This window comes from Symphalangus syndactylus, chromosome 6 (assembly GCF_028878055.3).
Source record: "Symphalangus syndactylus isolate Jambi chromosome 6, NHGRI_mSymSyn1-v2.1_pri, whole genome shotgun sequence".
NCBI lineage: Eukaryota > Metazoa > Chordata > Mammalia > Primates > Hylobatidae > Symphalangus > Symphalangus syndactylus.
The window spans coordinates 38,768,494-38,790,603 of record NC_072428.2 but is presented as its reverse complement, the minus strand read 5'-3'; the positions used below and the strand labels follow the sequence as shown (position 1 = coordinate 38,790,603).

Genomic DNA, 22,110 nt, shown 5'->3' with positions numbered 1-22,110 from the left:
TTCAGCATTTTACATATTTTTCATTTACTTCCAAAACAATTCTATGAGGTAGGTACTATTAGCATCCATGTTATAGATGAGGCAACTGAGACACAGAGAGGTTAAGTTACTTGACAAAATCATACAGCTAGAGCCAGGATTCGAACCCAGGCAGTTGGCTCGAGAATTAGTGCTCCAATTACTACACTAATGCCTGTGACACCTCTACCCCTCTCCTTGGACAGAGTCCAGGGCTGCAAAGCCTGGTGAGTTTCCCGAAGGCTGAGTTGGCCTGACAGGCTGACAGGGGCTGGGCCACCTGAGGCAGGAGGGGGGAAATTCCCTCTGAACTGGTGGAAGAGGTGCCAGCCTTCCGTCCCTCCCCTGGCCTCCCTGCTAGGGTCTATGGCACCTCTTGAAGGGGGTGGCAGCTGCCAGTCCCTGCCTCCCTTCCCACCAGCATGCTTGCTGCCTCCCCAGCAAGAAAAGCCCAGAGTTTAGGTCATGAGGGGGAGGCTTTATTGACAACGGAGAAGGCAGAGTTCTAGGCAAGTTCACACAACACTGCTCCAAGGGTCCAGGCGCGGGTCAAACCCGTCAGGACCAAGGGCCTCTTCACCTCAGGGACCTCACTCCCTCCCACCATCCTGAACCTTCCCACACCTTTTCCAGCAACCCAAAGACACCCACCCCTAAGCCACTCTCTGGACAAAGTGAGTGGCAGCCACTGTCGTGGAGCCAAGACCAGAGTTGGGTCTGAGGCCTAATCATGTGTGGTGGGCACAGTACCCCCTCTCCTCAGCCTCTGGGGACAGGCAGGAAGTAGGCAGGGGCAGCAGCCCCAGCCCACAGAGCCCTCTCTGCAGGAGGCCGATGTGGCAAAAGGCAGGAGCCCTGGCATCTCCTCCTCCCTGTGCCTGAGCGGGGCTCTACAAAGCCAAGCCTCCTCAGGTCACCTTCCCCTGCTTCCTCCCCTTCCAGCCCTGAAACTGGCCCTCGGAGGGGAGCCCTGTCAGCCCCAGGCTGTCCCTGCCAGTGTAGGCTCCACAGCACCAACTCTCCAGCGGGAACACGCTCTCTCATCAACTGCCCTCCCTGCTGGCCAGGCCCAGCCCTTAGCCGGGTGCTTTTTCAGGGACCAAGGAGAGCTGGGGCCTGACCACAGGCACTTCTTGGAGCCACAGAAGCAAAGCAGCAGCCCTCAGGGGATTGTTCCTCCCCAGGCACCAGCCCAGTGTGTGGCTGGTCAATCGTGGGGACCCAGGACTGGCTGGACGCACAGCTCTAGGGCCCAGCACCTCCCACAGCCTCTGCAGCCTTGGGCGGGGGAGAGGGGTGAGCCAGTCCTGAATTGGGTTGGGAGGAGCAGGGACAAAAATAACCCAGTACAGGTTCCTGCTGACACCAGAAATAGCATAGTGACAAGTGCCTTGTAACACCCTGGATGAGCAGCAGGCGGAGGCTGAGCTGAGGCTAGCCCAGCCTCACACCAGGCCCTGGCTGGGCTACATACCACACCACACGGTCCGTGTGTACACGCGTGTGGGGGGCCCGAGAGACCATGGCTCAGGACAGGGAATCTGGAGAGATGCTGAACTTGGGCTTGGCCCTGGCCATGGGCACGCTGCGCTTGCGCAGGGGCCCGCGGGCTGAGGCAAGGGTCAGAGCTTCCAGTAGGCTGCGGTCCTCATCAAGCTGGCGGGCCGTGCAGAGTGGTGTGGGCACTTTGATGGTGTTGCCAAACTTGGAGTAGTCCACAGAGTATCGTCCGTCCTCCTCAGCTACAATGGGCACAAAGCGCTGGCCCCACAGGATCTCATCAGCCAGGTAGGAGGTGCGGGCCTGGGTGGTGATGCCCGTGGTTTCCACCACACCTTCCAGGATGACGATGATCTCGAGGTCCTGGTGGTGGTGCAGGTCGCTGGGTGCCAGGTCGTAGAGTGGGCTGTTGGCATCGATGACATGGTAGATGATCAGTGGGGCCACCAGGAAGATGCTGTTGCCACCCACGCCGTTCTCCATGGGGATGTCCACCTGGTGGAGGGGCACCACCTCGCCCTCGGGGCTGGTGGTCTTGCGTACCACCTGCATGTGGATGGTGGCGCTGATGATCATGCTCTTGCGGAGGTCACCCACACGCAGCATGAAGCAGAGGCGGCCGTGGCGCAGGGCGATCACCGCATGCTTGCTGAAGATGAGGGTCTCGGCCCTGCGGTGGGCCTGGGCAGTCTTCATGAAGATGCAGCCAAGCATGATGGCGTTGATCATGAGCCCCACGATGTTCTGCACAATGAGGATCAGGATGGCCAGCGGGCACTCCTCAGTCACCATGCGCCCCCCAAACCCAATAGTCACTTGGACCTCAATGGAGAAAAGGAAGGCAGACGAAAAGGAGTGGATGCTGGTGACGCAGGGCTCAGCAGTGCCCTCGCTGGGGGCCAGGTCGCCATGGGCGAAGGCGATGAGCCACCAGGCCATGGCGAAGAGCAGCCAGCTGCACAGGAAGGACATGGTGAAGATGAGCAATGTGTGTGGCCACTTGAGGTCCACCAGCGTGGTGAACACATCCTGCAGGAAGCGGCCCTGCTCCCGAATGTTCTTGTGGGCCACGTTGCAGTTGCCTTTCTTGGACACAAAGCGGGCCCTCCGCTGGCGGGCACGGTACCTGGGCTCGGCAGGGTCCTCTGCCAGGCGTGTCAGTACGTACTCCTCGGGGATGATGCCCTTGCGGGACAGCATGGCTCCGGTGACCCCCAGGGAGGGGCTTCCCCCATCGGAGGCACCCCTTGGACGTGGCCTAGGGCCTCACTGCGGCGTCCTCTCGGTGGGCACCTTCTCACCCTGGGGCTGCACTCAGCCTGTGCTGGCCTCACTTCTGAGATAATTCCCCACCAGACTCTTCCTTACCTCCACCTGGGTCCCACTTCACTTCTTAATACCAGCCTCAGGCTGGGCGCAGTGGCTCACACCTGTAATCCCAGTACGTTGGGAGGCTGAGGAGGGCGGATCACTAGGTCAGGAGTTCGAGACCAGCCTGACCAACATGGTGAAACCCCCATCTCTACTAAAAATACAAAAGTTAGCCGGGCATGGTATTGCACGCCTGTAATCCCAGCTACTCAGGAGGCTGAGGCAGGAGAATCGCTTGAACCCGGGAGGTGGAGGTTGCAGTGAGCCGAGATCACGCCACTGCACTCCAGCCTGGGCGACAGAGCGAGACTCCGTCTCAAAAACAAAAAACAAAACAAAACAAAAAACCAGCCTCACCCTTGAGCCCGCATGCCTGTAGCCTAGGGATCCCCCAACCCTGCCGGCTCTCCACCTGGCCCTGGGTCCTCCCCCAGCTTCCCCCACCAGCTGACCACCCCTGGGCCTCCCGCTGAGAGCCCTTCTCCCCGCCCAGCCTGCCTTCTCAGCCCAGCTAAGAACTTAACACCTCCGGATCTCTCCCACTAACCGGACCTCACCCCCACCCCCAGGTCTCCCGCCTCACCTGTCTGGCCTTCGGGCTCCCAGGCTCCAGCTCAGGTCCTGGCCACCCCCGCCCCGTCTCCCCTCCAGGTGCGCCCCCTATGTCCTACTCCACCCCTCCCGGAGCGCCCCCGCCGCTCTCCGGATCCCCCTCCAGCTCTCGTCCTCTCTGTCTCCTTGGGATCCTGCGTTCTCCGGAGTCACCACCCCACCCGGCTCAACTCCGGCTCCCTGGCCCCGCGCGCGACCCGGCGGGGCTGACTCCGAGTCGCGGCCTCCCGGTCCCTGCCGCCCGCCCGCGCCGCGGCCCCCGCTCCGCGCCGGGTCCCGGCCCCGCCCGCCGCCGCCGCTGCACCTGCTCCTGCTCCTCACGCCACGGCCGTCGCCTCCCCGCCCCCTCCCGCCGCCCGGGCGCTCGTGGCTGGCCGTCCTCCCGTCTGTCTGTCCCTCCGTGGGTCCGCGGAGACCGACCTGGGCTAGGCAGGGGTCTAGGACCGCGGGAGAGGGGCCCACGAGGAGAGGAGCGGGGCCGGGGACCGCCAGGGGGAGCCCGACCAGCACCGGAGCGTAGGGGCGGGTCCAGAGCAAGCCCCCCCCCTCCCCGCCCCCACCCTCCACCTCCCTTCCCGGGACTCACAACCTGGCCTTCGGAGTTTTTCTGATCCGCGGGACCCAGAGGTTCCTCCTGCCCACGCTCTACGAAAGTGGGGGGCTGGGAGGGATCTGTGACCCGCCCTCCCAGTCTGGGGCCGCCGCCCTGTCGCCCTGGCTCCCCTCCCCCAATATCCCCATCCGTATTTGGGTCAGTTATCCGCCTGTCGGCCGCGCCGGGTTTGCAGGTTCCCCGGGAAAGCAGGCGCTGAGAGGCGGCGCCACCAATCCCAGGGCTGGGGGAAATTAGGCGGTCCGAGGACTTCTCAACCCGCAGCTTCTTCTCTTTGGGGGATGCTCTTAATCTTAGTCTTGAATCCTTTGGCAATCTGATGGAAGCTCAGACTCCCTCTCATTAAAAAAAAAAAAAAAAAAAGGCCTCGGCAGGAAAGGAGCACAGTTTAACACCTGCTACTGCTGTGGGGCAGCCTGGGCGGCTCCATCTTCTCAACCATTCCGGCCCTACTTTAAAGAAGGTTTGAGCCGAGGCCACTTGCTTTACACTTTCTCACACCTGTCACCTGACTTCTTCCACGTTAGGTCATGGGTGGTATTTAAGCCTGAGCAGTGTGTTAGGGCTGCTCGGGCACTGGGGGACCCAGGCTCTTGGTCCCGGCATGGTGGTGTTTCTGTTCAGGCACCAGCCTGAGGCTGCCCTGTGGCATGGACCCCGGTTCTCAGCTGGGAGGGAAAGCCTGCTAGATCTCTGTTGTTGGAACAGTAACGGCTTTACCCCTCTCCGTGGCTCAGATTCTTATGGAAGAACCCCTGACCATCTGTGGCCATTTTGTTGGAGTGGGGGCTTGAGACAGGGTCTGGAAAGGGCAGTGTGGCTGTGGGCCACAGTGGGGGCAAGATATGCATTTTAGATTGGATTTTCCTTTCTCTCCCTACCCACCTGCAGGCAGAGCGAACACTGCTACAAAGGATGGGTGTGATCATGGGCTATATTAACAAAGATGCAGTGTCTAGGAAGCGGAGGGTAAAATGAGATGAGCAGAGTGGGAAGCTCAAGGAGACAGGGTTACATGGGGAAATCTCTGAGGCAACTACAACTGTCCAGCCATCAGAAAAGGAAAGTCCCCCAGGGATTTGGGCACTATTGCAGACACACCTGGCCTTGAAGGAGGATGAACTAGTAGTTTTTCGTGGCCCAAAGGGTAGAACCAGGACACTAAGTGGAACAGAGGCAGGCTTTGGTTTCACATATGCAAGAGTCAGTTCTAATAACAATAACCAGAGATGAGCCACATCTGTGGGGTACCCAAGTCAAGTCGGGGGGCCATGAGGGATGTTATACAGGGATTTTGGGCCAGGATGACCTTGGGCGTCCCTGCAACACTTCACTGTGGGCCCAGCCCTGCCCCTGCTACTTCCCTTCACTCTGTCGAGGTGGGGTGGCTTTGGAGTAGTGGTAGGCATGTGGAGTTCTCTTTCAGTTCCCTGGCTCTGCTCCTGGGAGATCTCACAGTGGAGGAAGCTGCTGGGCCCCTGGGGAAATCTCAGAGCTGGAAAGGCTGGGTTCTGCCTTCCAGTGCGGCCGTGAGGCCTCACCTCCCTGCTGCTCACCCTTCTGAGAGGGTGAGTCTCCTACCTGAAAGGCTCAGCCTCCCCTTTTGCTCCATCCTGCACTTGCTTATAGTCATCTCCACCAAACACTGAACTTGTCAAGTCCCTTTCTTGCTCAAAACCCTTCTCCCTTTTTGTCCATGGGCATACCCCACACTCCCTGCCCTGGCATTCAGAGCTCTCTGATATGATGTCCTCCCTACTGCCCTAATCTCTCTCCCACCTCCCTGATCAACCAACACTCTTAACACACTTCCACCATCACTCCTTAGCTCCTGCAGTCCCTACCTGCCACTCCAGCCCTTTCTCTGACTTTCTGCCTATCCAATCCCTATCCCCCACAATGTTTAACTCAAATTTTGTCTTTTCCAGGCAGGCTGCCAGGCTTTATAGAGCTCTTCCTTTCCGAGCCTCTCTGGCTCCTGGAACATCCACAGGGGTCTGCACTGGACCTGCCTCCAATAACTGGTGGGCTTTTCTTATGTTGTCCCTCTATGATCCCCTTGCAGCCAAGAGGATGCAGGTTCAAGACTCTTAGGTCTGCACCCCAGGGCTTGGTGCAGCCAGTACTGCAGATGATATGCAAATGATCATAAAATGAGATGTAAATGAGCACCTGCCATTTCTTGGCCGAGGGCAGGTGTGCACTCTTGTTTCGTGATGCAGAGGAAGTCAGGACAGCTGCTGTTTTAGTCTTCCTGGTGTCTGGGCTCCAGCGTCTCCCAGACACCACCTGGCTGACCTGTGGCTCATGCACTGTGCTTTCTCTCTGAAGGACCACCCTTCTGCTTCTGAATGCCCCTGCTTGGGGGATGGAGATGGAGACATGATCCAGGCCTAGCCAGCCAGTATATGCCACCCCTCTGATCACAGTGGGGTGGGGATGGGAATGTGATCCAAGTTGATCCACTGAGATTTGCTCCCAAGCTTTTGCTGGAACTATTGGGAAGGAGTATCTGTTTTGCCTCTTGGGTTGCTTTGGGGCAGGATGTAAGCTGGACCTGCTAGTGGCCATCTGTCATAAGGAAAGGAGAGGAAAATGGAACCCAGAAAGGAAGACACATCCCAGATGGATGTCAAACACCTGGATCCAGCCATGCTTGAAGTGGTATACCTCTTAGCCTTGTCGGTCACATATTCAATAAATTCAGTTTCTGCTTAGGTTACTTTAAATTGGGTTCCTGTCATTTGCAATTGAAATAGTGTTAATCCAGATTTTAATTCAAGAATGAAAGTGAGAAAAAAGGAGACCAAGCTATATGGAGATCTGCTACCTTATCTGATAAGCTCATTGCAGAAATGCTATCACCCTTGCTATGGACATAATTGTGTCCTGCCAAATTCACAGGTTGAAGCCTAATCCTACAATGTAACTGTATTTGGAAATAGGGCCTGTGAGGAGATAATTACAGTTTAATGAGGTCATAGGGTGGGGCCCTAATCCAGTATGACTGGTGTCCTTTTAAGACAGAGAGAGAAAGCAGGGATGCATGTGCACAGAGCCAAAGGCCATGTGAGCATACAGCCAGAAGGCAGCCATCTGCAAGCCCAGGAGAGAGGCCTCAGGAGAAACCAAACCTGCCAACACCTTAATCCCAGACTTCAGCCTCCAGAACTGTGAGAAAAAAAGTCTGTTTTAAAGCCACCCAGTCTGTGATATGTTGTTGTGGCAGCCTGGATAATAGAGGCCTCATTTCACAGGTAAGGAAGCAGGCTTTTGCTCACACAGCTTCTGCCTGATGCCAAAGCCAGGCTGGTTCTACGGAACCCACCATCCACTGCCAGCCCCTGCCCACCAGACTCAGGGCCTCTAGTAGGAAATAATCAAATCTATTTATTTACAAGTGATTTACAGTTAGAAAGCCCAGGCAGGGGTATGGGCAGGGTCTGAGTGTGGGAATGGCACTTGGGCTCTGGCAGGTCACTTGTCTGCACGGACGAAGGAGGCGAAGACACTGTCCTTCCGGCTGAGCAGCTTCTCTGGCTTATCAAACTCAAGGATGGCACCCCGCTTCAGGACGATCACCAGGTCTGCACTCAGGATGGTGTGCACTCGATGCTGGGCAGGGCAGGAGGGGGCGGGTCAGGATGGTGGGAACACCACCCGCAGTGGGGGCCACAGCTGAGGGCGGCCCTCCTGCAGCTTGGAGGAGGAGGATGAGGCATGTGGCCGGAATGTCCTGTCACTGTGGGGACTGCACTTTCCTGGGGTGGATGTGACTACAAGCTCTCCATCTGCTAATACCACCCTTCTCTCCTCTCCAAGTCCCAACTCTACCCCACCTCCAGGCTTCAAGGCTCAGAGACCCTCCACAACCCCTCCCCCACTTCCTATGGAGAAGTAACCCCAGCCTAACATACAAGGCCTTGGGACAGGGGCAGAACTTGGAACCTGGAGAAGGAGAGGGGAGGTCTGAGGGAAGTACAGGGGCAAAACCCCCCACCCCAAATCCTGCAACCCAGGCTCCCTGCATGCTCTCCAGACCCCTTGCCCTGAACTGCCTGCTTCAAGGTTCTTTCTTGATTACTGGGACCAGGCAAACCCAGGGGCTGTGCACTGATGACAACCACAAGAGGCCAGTCCTGTCCCTGGGTGTCCCTCTGCACCCCATCAATGGGCCCCTTACCGCGATGGTGACCACAGTGCGGTCTGCGAAGGCTGTCATCACCACCTTTTGGAGGATGTTTTCCTGCCAAGTGGGGGCAACAGCTGTTGGCTCACCTGCCCAGTGGATGGGGTCTGGCCTGGCTTGGGGGATGTGGAGCCCAGGTTTGTGGCTCAGCTCCCATCTGACTCCGATCCTAGTCCCACCCCCACCCCACAGGACTGAACAGGTTCCCAGCACTCAGGGACTGGACTCAGCCTGTTGGGAGCTCAGCTCTGTGTGTATATGTAGGGTGTGGTTGTGGCTGTGTGTGTGCTGTTGTGGTAGGTGACAGTGTGAAGTCTGTGTGGGTCTGTGTGTGCAGCTTATGTGTGTGTTTGCGTAGTGTTTTTGTGTGTGTGTGTGTGTGTGTAACATTCCCTAAAACTAGACAGAGTCAGGGTCCCCCCAGCTCTTCATTTTCTGCGTGCGACACATAGCATTTGATGTTAAAGGCAACTTGAGCCTCAGGACTACTTCGTGCAAATTTCTCCCTAGCATCCCACTGAACCCTTTCCAAGACCACGGTCCCATGGAGGTGCCCAGGACCAACCGTGGCCATGTCAATGGAAGCCGTGGCCTCATCCATGATGAAGATGCTGGTCTTCCTCACAAAGGCCCGGGCCAGGCAGAACAGCTGCCTCTGTCCCTGGCTGAAATTCTCCCCGCCTTCTGTGATGATGGCATCTGAAAACAGCCAGGGGAGATGAAGTAGGACTGAGTTAATCTTGTGCTGTGAGTGGAGCAGATGGGATGGCTTGGGGGGCTGTTGGAAAATGTGTGTATGGGGGCAAATAGGTGGGTGTGTGTCCAAGAGCACAGGCGTGTGCAGGGCTGGTGCAACTGACACAACAATGTGGAGGCTGTCTGCAGGGACTGCAACGAGAAGGGCACCCCTGGAGGTGTGTGCTGCTGTGGCCCTGGGCAGTTCTGGGAGGGGGCGTGCACACTGAGTGGTGCACTGAGTGTGTATGTAGTGTGGGCCTTGGTAGGGTGATTCACTGAAACCAAGGCTTGGCCACCCCCAATGCTCCAGGAGCTGCGGCAAATATACCAAGGCTTTGCCAATCACCGGTGGCCTTGATGAGTGACCTGTGTCTATGATTGCCCAGTCCATCTTCTTCTTCCCTAAGGCAGAACTGGGCATGCAGGTGGATTGGGCAGGGCAGGGCTAAAGATGCCCCCATGGCATGGGGGACTTGCAATCTCTGTCTCACAAGGATCCCTGACTGTACCCGCTGTACCCTGCAGAAGGAGCCAGACCCTGAACTGACCAGTTGTGTGACCTGGGGCAAGACACCTGACCTCTCTGGGCCCTCGTATAGTGAGAAGTAGGACTAAATGGTCCTGCTGGGCTTCAAACTCCAAACTTGGGGCAAACCTGAGACACGGGCTTCTGTCTGCCATCCTTACAGGGTCCTTGAGCGCCCAACCAACCCAGCTGCATAGCCAGGAGTAGTTACCGAGGCCTCCTGGCAGTGCCTTCACCACCAGCTTCAGCTGGGCGATTTCCAGGGCCTCCCACAGCGTGCTATCTGAGCACTTCCTCTCAGGGTCCAGGTTAAATCTGGAAGTGGCACAGAAAACCCCAGTAGGGAGGGAGCAGGGTTCTGCCTGCATCCCCAGGGGGCAAAGAGGGCAGTGAGCGAGAGTGGACTGAGTTGGAGGTCTGGCTGGGAGAAGCACCGAGGTGGTGGCAGTGGGTGGGGGACAGCATCTTAGACCCATGGGTGGGGGATCCCCTTCCAGAGCCTGCCTGGGCCTGATGGGATGGAGAAGGGCATGAGCAGGAAACACCTCTGGGATCCTGGTCTCCCCCAACTCCCTCCTCTTTGTGCTCCAGATCTGATGGAACTGAGCCGGCCTGGGGCTGGGTGGGCCTGAGGGGTGGTGGGGCTCACCGGATGGTGCCGCTGAAGAGGACGGGGTCCTGCAGGATGATGGAGAGGCGTGAGCGCAGGGTGTGCAGCGGCAGTTTGGCGATGTCAATGCCATCGATGATGATGTGCCCTGCATGGGTCCCAATGAGGGTGCAGGGGAAGGTGGTGACTGCTGAGCCTCCTGTCATGTCTGACCACGTGCCAGGGCTGAGGCCTCATCTGGTGGCTGTGGGTACACATGGGGTGCCCGCCTTACAACTCACCTTCGAATGTGTCCACCATGCGGAAGAAGGCAAGAGAGAAGGAAGACTTCCCACTGCCTGTGCGGCCGCAGATCCCGATCTGGAAAGAGAGAAGCAGGCACAGCCGCTGGGGCTCTGGGGCTGCTGGGAGTAGCCTCTATGCTAGCTCTGGGTGTGTGTGCAGGTGTGGGAGGTCACAGGATTTCTTTTTGGCCTGGTTTTCTGACCAACTTCTCTTTGGGCACCATAGGTTTGGGCTTGTTTCCTGCAGTGGGTCCAGAGAGGGCTCACACAGGGACCGGCACGCAAGTGCCTTGGTGTGGGTCTGGGTGTGCAAGGTACTTGGCTGAAGGAGAGCTGGGGGGCACTGGTGTGTCTCTATGGGCATGGGTGTGGCAGGAGGACACAGGGGCAGCTGAGAGTGGCATGCAGGGATGTGTCTGTGTGCCCCGCCTTACAATGGAGCCACCTCTGATCCCACTGCTTCCTGGCACTTGGGTACCAACAGAAATTACAATACGGAGACAGAGATAGTGACATAGATGGATGAGAGAGGCAGGGACAGAGGTACATCCCAAGGTCAGAGAATGACATGGACAGCCACAACAAAGTGAGACAGAGACAAAGAGACAGAGGGGGAAACAAGAGGAGAGCTGGGCCAGGGCCATAGGCAGGGGCTCACTCCCAGTACAAGGGTGGCCTTGCTGTCTGCCCCCAGGTCCCCGCCCTGAAGCTCAGGGGCAGTGCCCTAGGGAAAGCCCCTGACCATTCACAGAGAGGGAGGCCCTGACAAAGCCCGTGTGAGCTGGGGGAGTCCAGAGTGTCGGTCTCCTTGGTGGATGAGTGAGAAGACAAGGCCTGAGGGCAGCACTGGGGGAAGGGAATAGACGGAGAGGAAAGATGGGCCCCCACAGGCCCAGGGCAGGGAGACCGCGATGTCTGAATAGTGAGAGGCCTCGGCCCTGGAGGGCCACGAGGTGACTGTGAAGCCATCCAGCTCCATGCATGCCCCATCCTCTGCTCACGCCTGTCCTGCAGCATTGGGTTGGGCCCGTACTCTGACCTTCTGTCCAGGGGAGATGAGGGCGTTGACGTGCTTCAGCACCGGCTTCAGAGAGCTGTCGTAGCGCACGCTCAGGTTCTGGATCTGGATCTTCCCTTGGTCCGGCCAGTTCTTTGGGATCAGCGATGGTGCTGGGGGCCGGGCTGGGCTCAGCCACCAGGCGTGGGACACAGCTAGTATCCGAAAGTGCCACCCCATCCCCAGGCTCCCTTGTGGCCCCCAACCCAGACACACTCCTCCTTGGACTCTTCCCCACCCCTCTCCCTGAGCCCCTCACCCAGAAGCCCCTCGTAGCTCTCTGCCTCGGTTTTCAGGAGCCCATGGATGCGCTTCACAGCCCCCAGCTGGAGCTCCATGTCTGCCAGGTTCCTCACCATCCAGTTGAGGTAGTTGGAGACCTGTGGGGAGCAAGCCAGTGGCGCACACTCCATGGTCGCTTAGTTCTGTCCTCAGCCACCAGAATGGCTCTTCTTAAGGCTGGAGAGAGGCCAGGGCCCCAGATCCCTTTTGCTGCCATCCACTGCCTGCTCAGAGCAGCCCTCCCTGGAGGCACGGGGAGGGTCAGTCATGTGGCTCCCCAACCTCCGCCTGTCTGGGGCCTGGGCCCTGGGGCCTGCCGGTCAGCCTTCCTGCCCACACTGTCCCTCTGGCATCAGATGCAAATGAACTTGGGGTAAGGCCTGGGGGTGTCTCATGTCTCCAGTGAGGAAGATGCTCCGGGAGTGCTGGCGTCTGACCCCTCCTCTGCCCTAGCCCACTGCCGCTCACCATCAGGGCGTAGGTGAGGCCCAGGCCCACCAGGCCAGCAGAGAGCTCCCTGTGCAGGGAGTTGGAGATGGAGGTCACCGCCGCAATGAGCACCACACACGCACCGATGTACTCCTGGGGAGGGAGAGGAGCTGGCCTGGGCGCTCAGGGGTTAGAGCTACAGGCCCCTGTTCCACCTCACTCCCTTTCGGGGCAGAGAGCAACTCAGCCAGGCCTCCACTCCAGCCCTGCAACTTACGCACACATCATCAGACACACACAAGGGCTGCAAAGTCTGGAGCCCCAGGAGCCAACATGTCCCACAAGCTCATGCTCCCCCACCCCCTAGCCCCTGCACACCCTTTAACACGCATGCCTCAGCTGGCCCTCCAACACACACAACGTGGGTATCATATGACCCACTGCAGATACACATTCACCACAACTATTCTTGCCACTGGCACACACCTCAGATACACAAGCCTCCAGGCAGTGATATGGGGAAAAGGAGTGCAGGCTAGACACTAGGAGGACCACCAGAGCTGGGGGAAGCAGGAAGGCTTGGTGTCCACACGATCTGGTATCCTATCCTCTCTTTCATCCCCAGGTCCCTGTGTGCTTTTGCTCTGGCTCCACCCTCCTATCAGAAGCCCTCTGCAGGGGCCAGGGTAGAGGGGAATAGCACTTGCCATTCGGACTTCCAGCCACCTGTTGGCAGCTGTGAGGAAGAGGGAAGCAATGTTGTTGGAGTCTGTGTATTCGAGAAGCTTCTGCTGGAACCGGGCCTCGTACCTGGAGGGAGGATGAGAAGCTCCTAAGGGAACAGTGTTGGTCCACATAGCTCCTAGGAGTCTCCCTACCTGCAGAGGGAGCCTCCAGGGCCTCTCCAGTCCCCAGACATGCCACCGTGGCCACTTCATGTAAGCTATCCCTCTCTGGAATGTCCACCCCGCTCCTTTCTGCTTATTCAAACCTGTCCAGAATCCCCACCTCCTCCAAACTCTTGTTTTCACCCCAAGACTCATTTCCTCTAGGTCTTTCCCATTATAATAAGGGGCACCTCCCTTTACCCAGTTTCTCACCCAGGAATCACCTGGATTCACATTCAGCCCCTTGGTAAGTCCTCTTATGTCTATCTCCAAGAGTCCTTGCCTCCCTCCCCCTCTATCCTGCTTCTCGCCCACCACAAACTCTCACCTGGACTACTGCATCAGCTTCCTGAATACATCTACCTGCTGTCTCCCTACAGTCCATGCTCCACACAGTGGCCGGCTTAATCTATCTAAATCGCAAACTGTGTCGTCTCCCCCACTGTTTAGAACATTAATGATCTCTGGCTGGATGCGGTGACTCACCCCTGTAATCCCAGCACTTTGGGAGGCTGAGGTGGACGGATCACCTGAGGTCAAGAGTTCAAGACCAGCCTGGCCAACATGGTGAAACTCTGTCTCTACTAATAATACAAAAATTAGCTGGGCGTGGTGGTGCACACCTGTAATCCCAGCTACTTGGGAGGCTGAGGCAGGAGAATCGCTTGAACCCGGGAGGTGGAGGTTGCAGTGAGCCAAGATCATCCTGCTGCACTCCAGCCTGGGTGACAGAGTAAGACTCTGCCTCAAAAAAAAAAAAAAAAAAAGAATATTAATGACCTTCCACTGCTTATAGGATGAAGAACCCCCTCCTGCCAACCTAATTCCTGCCACAAACACCCCACACACTATGCTGCAGCCACTTAGCCTCTTAAAAGCTCTGTGACAATACTAAAGTCTTCCCTACCCCAGGGCCTTTGCACACAATATTCCCTTTTCCTGGAAGGCTTTTGCCCTTTCTCTTCATAAGGCTGGCTCAACTCAACCTTCAGGCCTTACCTTAAATGCTGCCTCCTCAGAGAGGCTCTTCCTGGCCACTACCTTACTATAAAGTAGGTTTCCCCTAAGATTGTCTGCAACCTGCTTGCTCCACAGTATCTGCTTTACATGCATTTCTCTAGCTATTTATAATCATCTCCCTCAATAGACTGCAAATTCCATGAAGATGTTTTATTCACCAATGTACCCCAGCACCTGGCACTATCAATAAATATTTGTTGGATGAATACATGGCACTCCCCTGACCCTCTGAAATGGATGGAATCTCTCTGTACGGGGAACTCTGGAGGTTTCTTTCTCATCCTTAGGTCCTCATCATGTTTTCCCTGAGTTACTGCGCATGGACCTGCCTCCTCTCTCTGATCAGCTTGGGCTGCCGTCATCACTCTCCTCGGCTGCTTCCCTCAGACCTTGCTTACATAGGCCTGGCCCAGAGGAGATGCAGGAGCGCTTGTTTGATGATGGAGGAAGGAACAAAAGAAAAGCTGCCGCATCATCGCTGGTTTGATAGGACCAAACTCAGGGGACACGGAGGCACCCAAGACGTACCTTACCGGGCATTTGCTTTTCACCCTGGAAGGCGTTAGTTCAGCTTTGATTGTCTCTGGGTGGAGAGAGGGCACGTGTCTGAGGGGACTGAAGGGAGGCTCTGAGGTGGGAGAGAGCATGCTACTGCACACCCCCAGGGTGGAGATGTGTGGGAGGGTGACGTGTCTGCGGTGAGTGTGAAACCATGCCTGAAGGGTTTGAGTAAGTGCGTGTCAAAGATGTGTGTGCGTCAGGGCATGTGCGCATTATAGGAGTGTGAGGCGCTCAGCGTATGTGGGTCTCAGGACTGTGTGAGTTGGGCATCGGCAAGTGTGAGATGGGAGCTTCTGCCACAGGCGTGCGACAGTGTGTCTGAGGACTAGAAAAGAGCCCCAGCCTCGGAGCCATGTAAACCCAGGTTGGAGCCTGAACGTCACAACTTCCTGGCTGTGTATCAGGATTGAGACTCAGTTTTCTCAGGAAAAAAATGGGGAAGTGATAGTTCCTACATGAGCGAAAACAACCCCCGAGCCTGCCACTGAGCCCAGTGCTGGGCGCTCTTGAAACTCTTTTGGGAAAAAATAAGATCTCTTAGGAAAGCCCAGAAGGTCAGGCAAACCTGGGTTCCAAGCTCAGCGCCAGCCCCCACAGCCTGTGTGACCTTGGATTGATTACCCAGCCTCTCTGGGTCGCTTCTGCATCTGGAGAATGTGGCGACTCGTACCTACGTTATGCGGTTCTTGTGAGGATTAAATGTAATAATGCACATACAACACTTAGCACGGTGCCTGGTATGTAGCAAGTGGGCAATCAATAAATGCTAATAGCTCTCAACAGGCTGCTGGGTTAAAGCCAATGCATTAAACTTGTACGGGGTTGATTAAAAAGCCTTTCATTCAAATTTAAAAATCATTCACTGTGTCAGTAGGGTGTGGAAGACCTCACTGGGTAGCAGTGGCTCTGGCTGACCACAGGTTTGGCCTGAGCTGAGGCTGCTTACAGGAAGCTGGGATCTGCACACAAGGGGCTCTGGCCCACTCTAGAAGAGTCACCATCTCTCTACCCCAGGGCCCTCTGAGACACCAATTTAGAGAGGGAAATCACCAAAACTTAGAGGCAAGGCTAGGCTCAGTAATGTCGAGGGACCTGGAAGTTGAAGGAACAGGAGAAGTTCAGGCTTGAGAAGAGGAGGCTGGGAGGAGACTCGAGTCGTAATCCAGTCCTCAGGGAGCTTCTTTGTGGAAGACACAGCACAGGCTTGTCCAGGAGCAAGGGATGTCCAGGGAGCAGCGCCAAGGCCAGGGCAGAGCTTTGCTCTGCTCTTCTTTACTTAGACAAGATCCCTAAGAGGTGGATTTCCACTGGCCCTAGGTGCTCCAGGGAGTGGGCACAGGGGCCTGGGTACGTCTCCAGGGCCGAAGCTGGACTTCAGGGGTTGGGGGAGGAGATGTAAGCCTCTCTGGGCCCTTGGCTGATCCTTGTGCCCTGTGGTTACTCCTGGACACAGTGCTTGGTGTCTCATGGTTACTGTCACACTTCGTGCAGCTGTGCCACCCTAAAAATAACCCATTATCACTCTCTGGGTGAAGATGAGAAAAGAACCCGACTGTGTGTGTCAGGGGTCTCTGGCCTGCCTGCCTGGAAGAGAGATGCCTCTGGAGATCAGACAGACTTTTGGGGAGTGGGGAACAACAGCTTCCTTCACTCGCCAGGCAGCCTCAGATGCTCCTGTCCACCCCAACATCATCACTCAGGGTAGTGAGATGATGGCAGGGACACTGAAGTTTTCAGGAATTCCTCAGCCTGGTGAACTCCTGGCCCTCCTTTGAGTCCTAGTTCTGATGACACCTCCGGTACAAAAACCTTCCCTGACTGTCTCTCTTCTATGCTCCCACAGCCCTTGAATCCGCTTTTTTCGGAGTACTTGTCACATGGGTTTATCCTGGCCTGCTCAAAGTCTGGGCTGTAAATGCCTGCAGGGCAGTGGCTTATTTGACTCATCTTTTTAGTGCCTGGCATGGGGCTTAGCACATGGTCGGGGCTTAGTAAACGTTTGTTGCATGAACAAATAGGTTCAAGTCTGGGCTTTGTGGCACCTTACGCAGAGAGGGTAGAGAACGTCTCTACGCCTCGGTTTCCTTATCTGTGCAATGGCAATGACCATTCTCAGCACCGAGGGTTGCAGTGCAGAATGAGTGGGATTGCCCTGTACAGTACTCAGCATAGTGTTTGGCACACAGGGGCTCCTTAATAAAAGAAGGGTGGCCCGCACCTAAGGCCTTTTCTAGAATTGATACATGAAGACTTGTCCCAGCTTTGTTTCTTTTCATGCTCTGCCTCACAGAGGCCCTGGGCTTGTCTACAGAGCTGGAATTTTCCTCTCTAGAACATTCAGTGGGAGCCCACCTGGCCTGTCCCTGCTGGTGGATATCCCTTGGGCCTTGGGGCCTGAGGCAGCTTGAGAGAGAACGTGTCCTTGGCCTTCCCAAGTGGAGTCCTGAGAATCAAATCTCATGGCCTGTGCCCCCTGGCCCCACCCCTGTTCCACTCCTACCTTGGGGGAATGTGGACTCGTACCTGAAGGCCCGGATGGTGGTGAGCCCTTCCACGGTTTCGGCAAAGTGTGAGAGAAGTGGAAGCTGGGTGGTGTCATCTAGCTGCTGCAGGTCTCTGTGGCGGGGAACAGAGTGGAATAGTTAAGAGGGCAGGCTCAGGGTTCGGCCTGGGCCTGAAACCTAGCTCCACCTGCTACCACTGTGTGGGTGAATGGCCTCACCTCTCTAGGCCTCAGCTTCTTACCCCGTGAAGGGAAGACAATGCCACCAGCCTACTGAGCTTTTGTGAGCACTGAATGAGATCGTTTATGTACAATGCTTAGACACAGCCTGACGTGGGGCAGTTACTGCTGTCCTGGGCATTGTCCACCCCAGGTCACCATCTGTCCCTGTACTTCTGCTGCACAGCCTGGAGGTGAGCTAAGGCTGGGCAGGTAGTGTTAGTTCCATTTTACAGGTGAACAATCTGAACCTTGAAACAGCTGGCCAAAGGAACAGAAGACCAAACTCGAAGCGTTCAACCCGGTCTTCCGCTTACCCCATCAAGGATCTCTTCAGACCCTGGCCAGTGATGTGCTGAAATGATAGGCTTCATCTCGGGGTAAGGCCAGAGGTTTCCATGGCAACAGAATTGCCTCCTGCTCCCCAAAGCTGCACCTTGACAAGCACATCAGTGCCAGGGAGGTCAGTTTGGGATGCAGGAAGTTGATTTGCCTGATAAACCATTTCCAGGGTCAGACTGGGTGCCAGAGAGACTGGGCTATTTCTTTGGCAGAAGAAATGAACTTTGCAGAACAGCTTGTGCAGCACTTTGAATTTTGTGAGTGTCAAAAAGCTATGTTGCTTGTGTGGGTGTCGGGCCATTCTGGATCATCCAAGCAAAAAGCTATTTATACAAATGTTGATCCTTTGGGGCAGGTAATTGTAGCCAAAATGCATCTAAATTTTATTATTGCTAATAAGTATCTTGACTCTAGTTTCTAGCCAACTATGCGCACTTGGGAAAGGTACTTAACCTTTCTGACCACAACCTGCAGTCAGAAATATATTTTATCTCACAAATCAGTACTCACACACCTACATGACCAAAACAAAGGTTTCAAGAGCAAAGCTTGCTTTACTCTATGAATACAGTCTGATATTTTCTGTTCTATTTCATTTTTTTAAAAATGCTGGTTGTGGCCGGGCGCGGTGGCTCACGCTTGTAATCCCAGCACTTTGGGAGGCCAAGGCAGGCGGATCACGAGGTCAGGAGATCGAGACCATGGTGAAACCCCGTCTCTACTAAAAAATACAAAAAATTAGCCGGGCGTGGTGGCGGGTGCCTGTAGTCCCAGCTACTCGGAGAGGCTGAGGCAGGAGAATGGCGTGAACCCGGAACCCGGGAGGCGGAGCTTGCAGTGAGCCGAGATTGCGCCACTGCACTCCAGCCTGGGCGACAGAGCGAGACTCTGTCTCAAAAAAAAAAAAAAAAAAAAAAAAAAATAATTGCTGGTTGTGATCCATGATATTGATTTCATGACCCACTGATGGGCTGTAATTGGCAGTTTGAGAAACACTGGCCTAGACGTTCTTTAAATTTTTTCCTACAATCCTTTGAATCTATGAGTTTAGCAGAATCACTCCCAGAAAGAACTCCCTAGAGAACATTCTTAGAAAATTTTGAGGAGGAAACAGGTGTGCATGGATCCAAAGCTCATGAGGGCAAATGTGATCCATGAGAATGGCTGTGAGAGGCTCCCTCAAGTCAAGGCTTACAGCTACACTCTGGACTCCTGTGGGCTGGGAGATGTTATCAGAGCACTGCTTGAATCAGGTGCCCTCCGATTTCGTGCATCAGCAATCAGCCTGACCACTAGAATGATGCAACCCTCCTGGGAAGCATGTTGGCAAAATGAATGAAGGGCATAAAATGTGCATTTATCATGACCTAGCAATTCCAGTCCTGACCATATCTTCCAAGGAAATAATTCAGATGTCGACTTCAGTGTGTGCGTGTGTTGGCAGACTATTATATTAGGGTGGTGGAATAAGATGTGGATATTTCTATTTCCTTCATTTCTGTTTTTTGTTTTTATTTTTTGGAGGGGACATGACCCTACTACTTTTATAACGATGAGTCTAGCAAGTATACCAAACTGCACATTGCAAAGCACCTCCCACCCCTCACCCCTGAGGCCATCACCTGGACGCCACCCGGAAGTACTTCTGGATGAAGTAGCACACGATGGCCAGGGGCAAGAGGGCCACGAGGAACACGGGTGTGACATAGGAGATGACGGCCAGGGCTGAGACACAGAGCAGGGTGGAGCGGCTCAGGCATTCCAGCGTGGATGGGATGTGCTGAGGGAGATGAGGGGGAGAGAGTGAGGTGAATTTTAGTTTTGACCGTGTTTAGAGTGCTACTGGCCGCCATGTTTTGCTCTCACTTTATTTTTTGATCCTTTATTTTTTTGAGACTGAGTCTCACTGTTGCCCAGACTAGAGTGCAGCAGCGTAATCTCGGCTCATGGCAGCCTCTGCCTCTCGGGTTCAAATGATTCTCCTGCCTCAGCTTCCCAAGTAGTTGGGATTACAGGCACCTGCCACAACACCTGGCTAATTTTTGTATTTTTAATAGAGAAGGGGTTTCATCATGTTGGCCATCAGGCTGGTCTTGAACACCTGGCCTCAAGTGATCCAACTGCCTCCGCCTCCCAAAGTGCTGGGGTTACAGAAGTGAGCCACTGAGCCCAGCCTTTCTCTCACTTTATTATAGGCACATATGTCATCTCTCCAGCTACAAGGTAAACTCCCTGAGGTAGGAGCCAAGATTTTGTTTTCACACCAGGCTGAATCAAAATGAATATTCTCCATACAATCAGCCACCTTGGTTCAGAATATGCTGGAACTTTACTAGAGAAAGCCAGTGGGATCTCAGGTGGAAGCTAAAGGGATCTGGTTTCCCTCAGCCTTACTATGAGGCTCCCACCAGGGAGGCCCCAGCCCTGAGGCAGCATTATAATCGGATCGGGGACACTGGCTTCCTCCCAGAGGGCTGTGATCACCTGACTTGGGGAACCCAGCCTCAGACAGGAGAAGCCCCCAGGGGTCCGAGTTGTCTCTGGATGGGGGGAAAGTGTGGCACGGTCCTCTGTACCTGGTCGATGGTGTTACAGTCGGATGAAAATCTGTTCAGGATGCTCCCAAGGGGCGTGGTCTCAAAAAACCTAAGAGGCAGCCAGAGGAAGAGTTACTCATTTGTCCATTGATTTACTTCCTGTTTACTGAATGAGATAGTTACTTATTTCATGTAAGTGTCTCTGGAGTCATTCATGGGTCTGGCATCCTCTGCCAATTTGTAGACATCTGGCCTGTATCCCGTGAATTCCTGCAGCTGCCCAAAGGGGCGCTGGCCTTTCGTTAGCCTTTCAGTTTCTCAAGCCCATCTGACCACTGCCGCCTTTCTCAGCTGCCGGCTCGGCCTGACTCAGCAGCTGTCCTCCTGGGACACAGAGTCCTCTCCAGAGGGACAACCTGCCAAGAGGAACAGGGCCCTGGGGACAGCCTGCCGGCTGGCTGACCCAGAGTCAGCCCAACCCCAACCGGGGAGTTTCAGAACTACAGAGCTGGGGCAAATAGACAGGAAATAAACTTGGAGGCCATATCTGTGGGCCACAGAAAACTCATGAGGCTGGAAAGTAAAAAGTGCAGTTAGATAGTGAAGTCTAGCCTCGACAAGGGGCCAGAAAACCTGTTTGCCTGTTGTGTTTTTAAACCAAGGTAGCCTACCAATTGGGCAGGGACAACTTCAAACCTCTTTGACATCAAGTGGCCTTTGAGATTTTTATCCATCCCATTATAGGAAATTATTAATAGAACAGCTACCTGTTCCCGCAGTGTCAAAACCTGAGGCTGACTGAGGGAGAGAGAGGGAGGGGAGGGCAAGGAGCTGAACTCATGGGTGGGGATGGGGAAATTACACCTGCTTAGGGAGGAGAAACCAATCTTCACTTGGACGTGCAGACGCTCACTTTAAAGGGCCATGGTGACAATTAGATGAGCTAACCACACACAATGCCTATCACAGTATCTGGCTGAGTAAATGCCAGTTTCTCCCTGCTTCTTGCACAAGGAGGGCACTTTTACACACACTGTCTCCTTGAGTCACCCCTACAAGCTTGTGACAAGTTGTATATCCCCATTTTATAGATGGGAAGACTAAGGCTCAGAGAACAGTGACTTGCTCACAGCCCCAGCCTGGCCAGGGGAGACGGGTACCTCATGGGGGCTAGGATGATCCGGTTTAGCAGGCTGCGATGCAGTCTCTTGGCCACCTTCAGCCCTGTCCACTCCACAGTGACAGACGTGACGAGGCACAGCACAATGCCCAGGCTGCAGAGCACCGTGAACACCATGGCGTAGACAGTCTGGTCGAGGGTGCACTCCTTCACAGGCAGAGAGTGAGCTGGAGTCCCGGGGTGCCCATGGGCTCAGCCCTTCCCCCATCCCCACTCCCAGCCTCTGCCACGGGCCACCGGTCACACCTGGCTGAGGGAGCAGTTCCTGACTGCAGGGGTCAGGGTCAGGGCGCTGTCGGTCCACTTGGCCAGCCAGTAGTCGATGGCCACCAGGACCATGTGCTTGAGCAGCTGTGAGAAGACCAACAGTGACAGGAGCAGGATGCCGGCGGAGGACAGGTACTTGGCGCAGGCTCGCCATGGGATCTCAGCACGCTGGTGCAGCACGGACGACAGGTTGTCATCCTCCTCGCTCTCAGCTGCCTCCTCTGCAGGCCGGAAGAACCCACTCTGTGGCTACACATTTCCATCCCTCTGAGGGTGAATCAGGGGGCATTTTATCCCCACTTACTGAGGGGACAACGGGGGCACACAGAGGGAAGCCATTTAATCAAAGGCACACTACTGCACCA

At 55.4% G+C, this 22,110-nt stretch overlaps 2 protein-coding genes across 11 annotated transcripts in view; both read right to left on the bottom strand.

The window, feature by feature from the left end:
• On the bottom strand, window positions 1-3,884 carry KCNJ11 (potassium inwardly rectifying channel subfamily J member 11). Its single transcript, XM_055282241.2, has one exon. It carries the CDS (start codon window positions 2,716-2,718, stop codon window positions 1,546-1,548), a length of 1,173 nt encoding a protein of 390 aa, XP_055138216.1. The 5' UTR covers window positions 2,719-3,884; the 3' UTR covers window positions 1-1,545.
• Window positions 3,885-7,484: 3,600 nt separating this feature from the next.
• Window positions 7,485-22,110, bottom strand: part of ABCC8 (ATP binding cassette subfamily C member 8) — an 85,468-nt gene continuing 70,842 nt past the window's right edge. For 7 of the 10 annotated variants that reach the window (XM_055282240.2, XM_055282232.2, XM_055282234.2 and 4 more), the window contains 15 exons: window positions 21,725-21,966; window positions 21,459-21,625; window positions 20,338-20,407; window positions 19,384-19,541; window positions 17,221-17,313; window positions 12,937-13,039; window positions 12,269-12,382; window positions 11,778-11,898; window positions 11,501-11,631; window positions 10,459-10,537; window positions 10,217-10,325; window positions 9,779-9,882; window positions 8,869-9,002; window positions 8,298-8,360; window positions 7,485-7,729 (listed from right to left, as the gene is read on the bottom strand). In XM_055282240.2, coding sequence (XP_055138215.1) covers window positions 7,592-7,729; window positions 8,298-8,360; window positions 8,869-9,002; window positions 9,779-9,882; window positions 10,217-10,325; window positions 10,459-10,537; window positions 11,501-11,631; window positions 11,778-11,898; window positions 12,269-12,382; window positions 12,937-13,039; window positions 17,221-17,313; window positions 19,384-19,541; window positions 20,338-20,407; window positions 21,459-21,625; window positions 21,725-21,966 — 1,826 coding nt within the window. In that variant the 3' untranslated portion in view covers window positions 7,485-7,591. The remainder of the gene's footprint in view (window positions 7,730-8,297; window positions 8,361-8,868; window positions 9,003-9,778; window positions 9,883-10,216; window positions 10,326-10,458; window positions 10,538-11,500; window positions 11,632-11,777; window positions 11,899-12,268; window positions 12,383-12,936; window positions 13,040-17,220; window positions 17,314-19,383; window positions 19,542-20,337; window positions 20,408-21,458; window positions 21,626-21,724; window positions 21,967-22,110) is intronic. The other 3 variants (XM_063641928.1, XM_063641929.1, XM_055282239.2) reach the window with 2 other exon arrangements.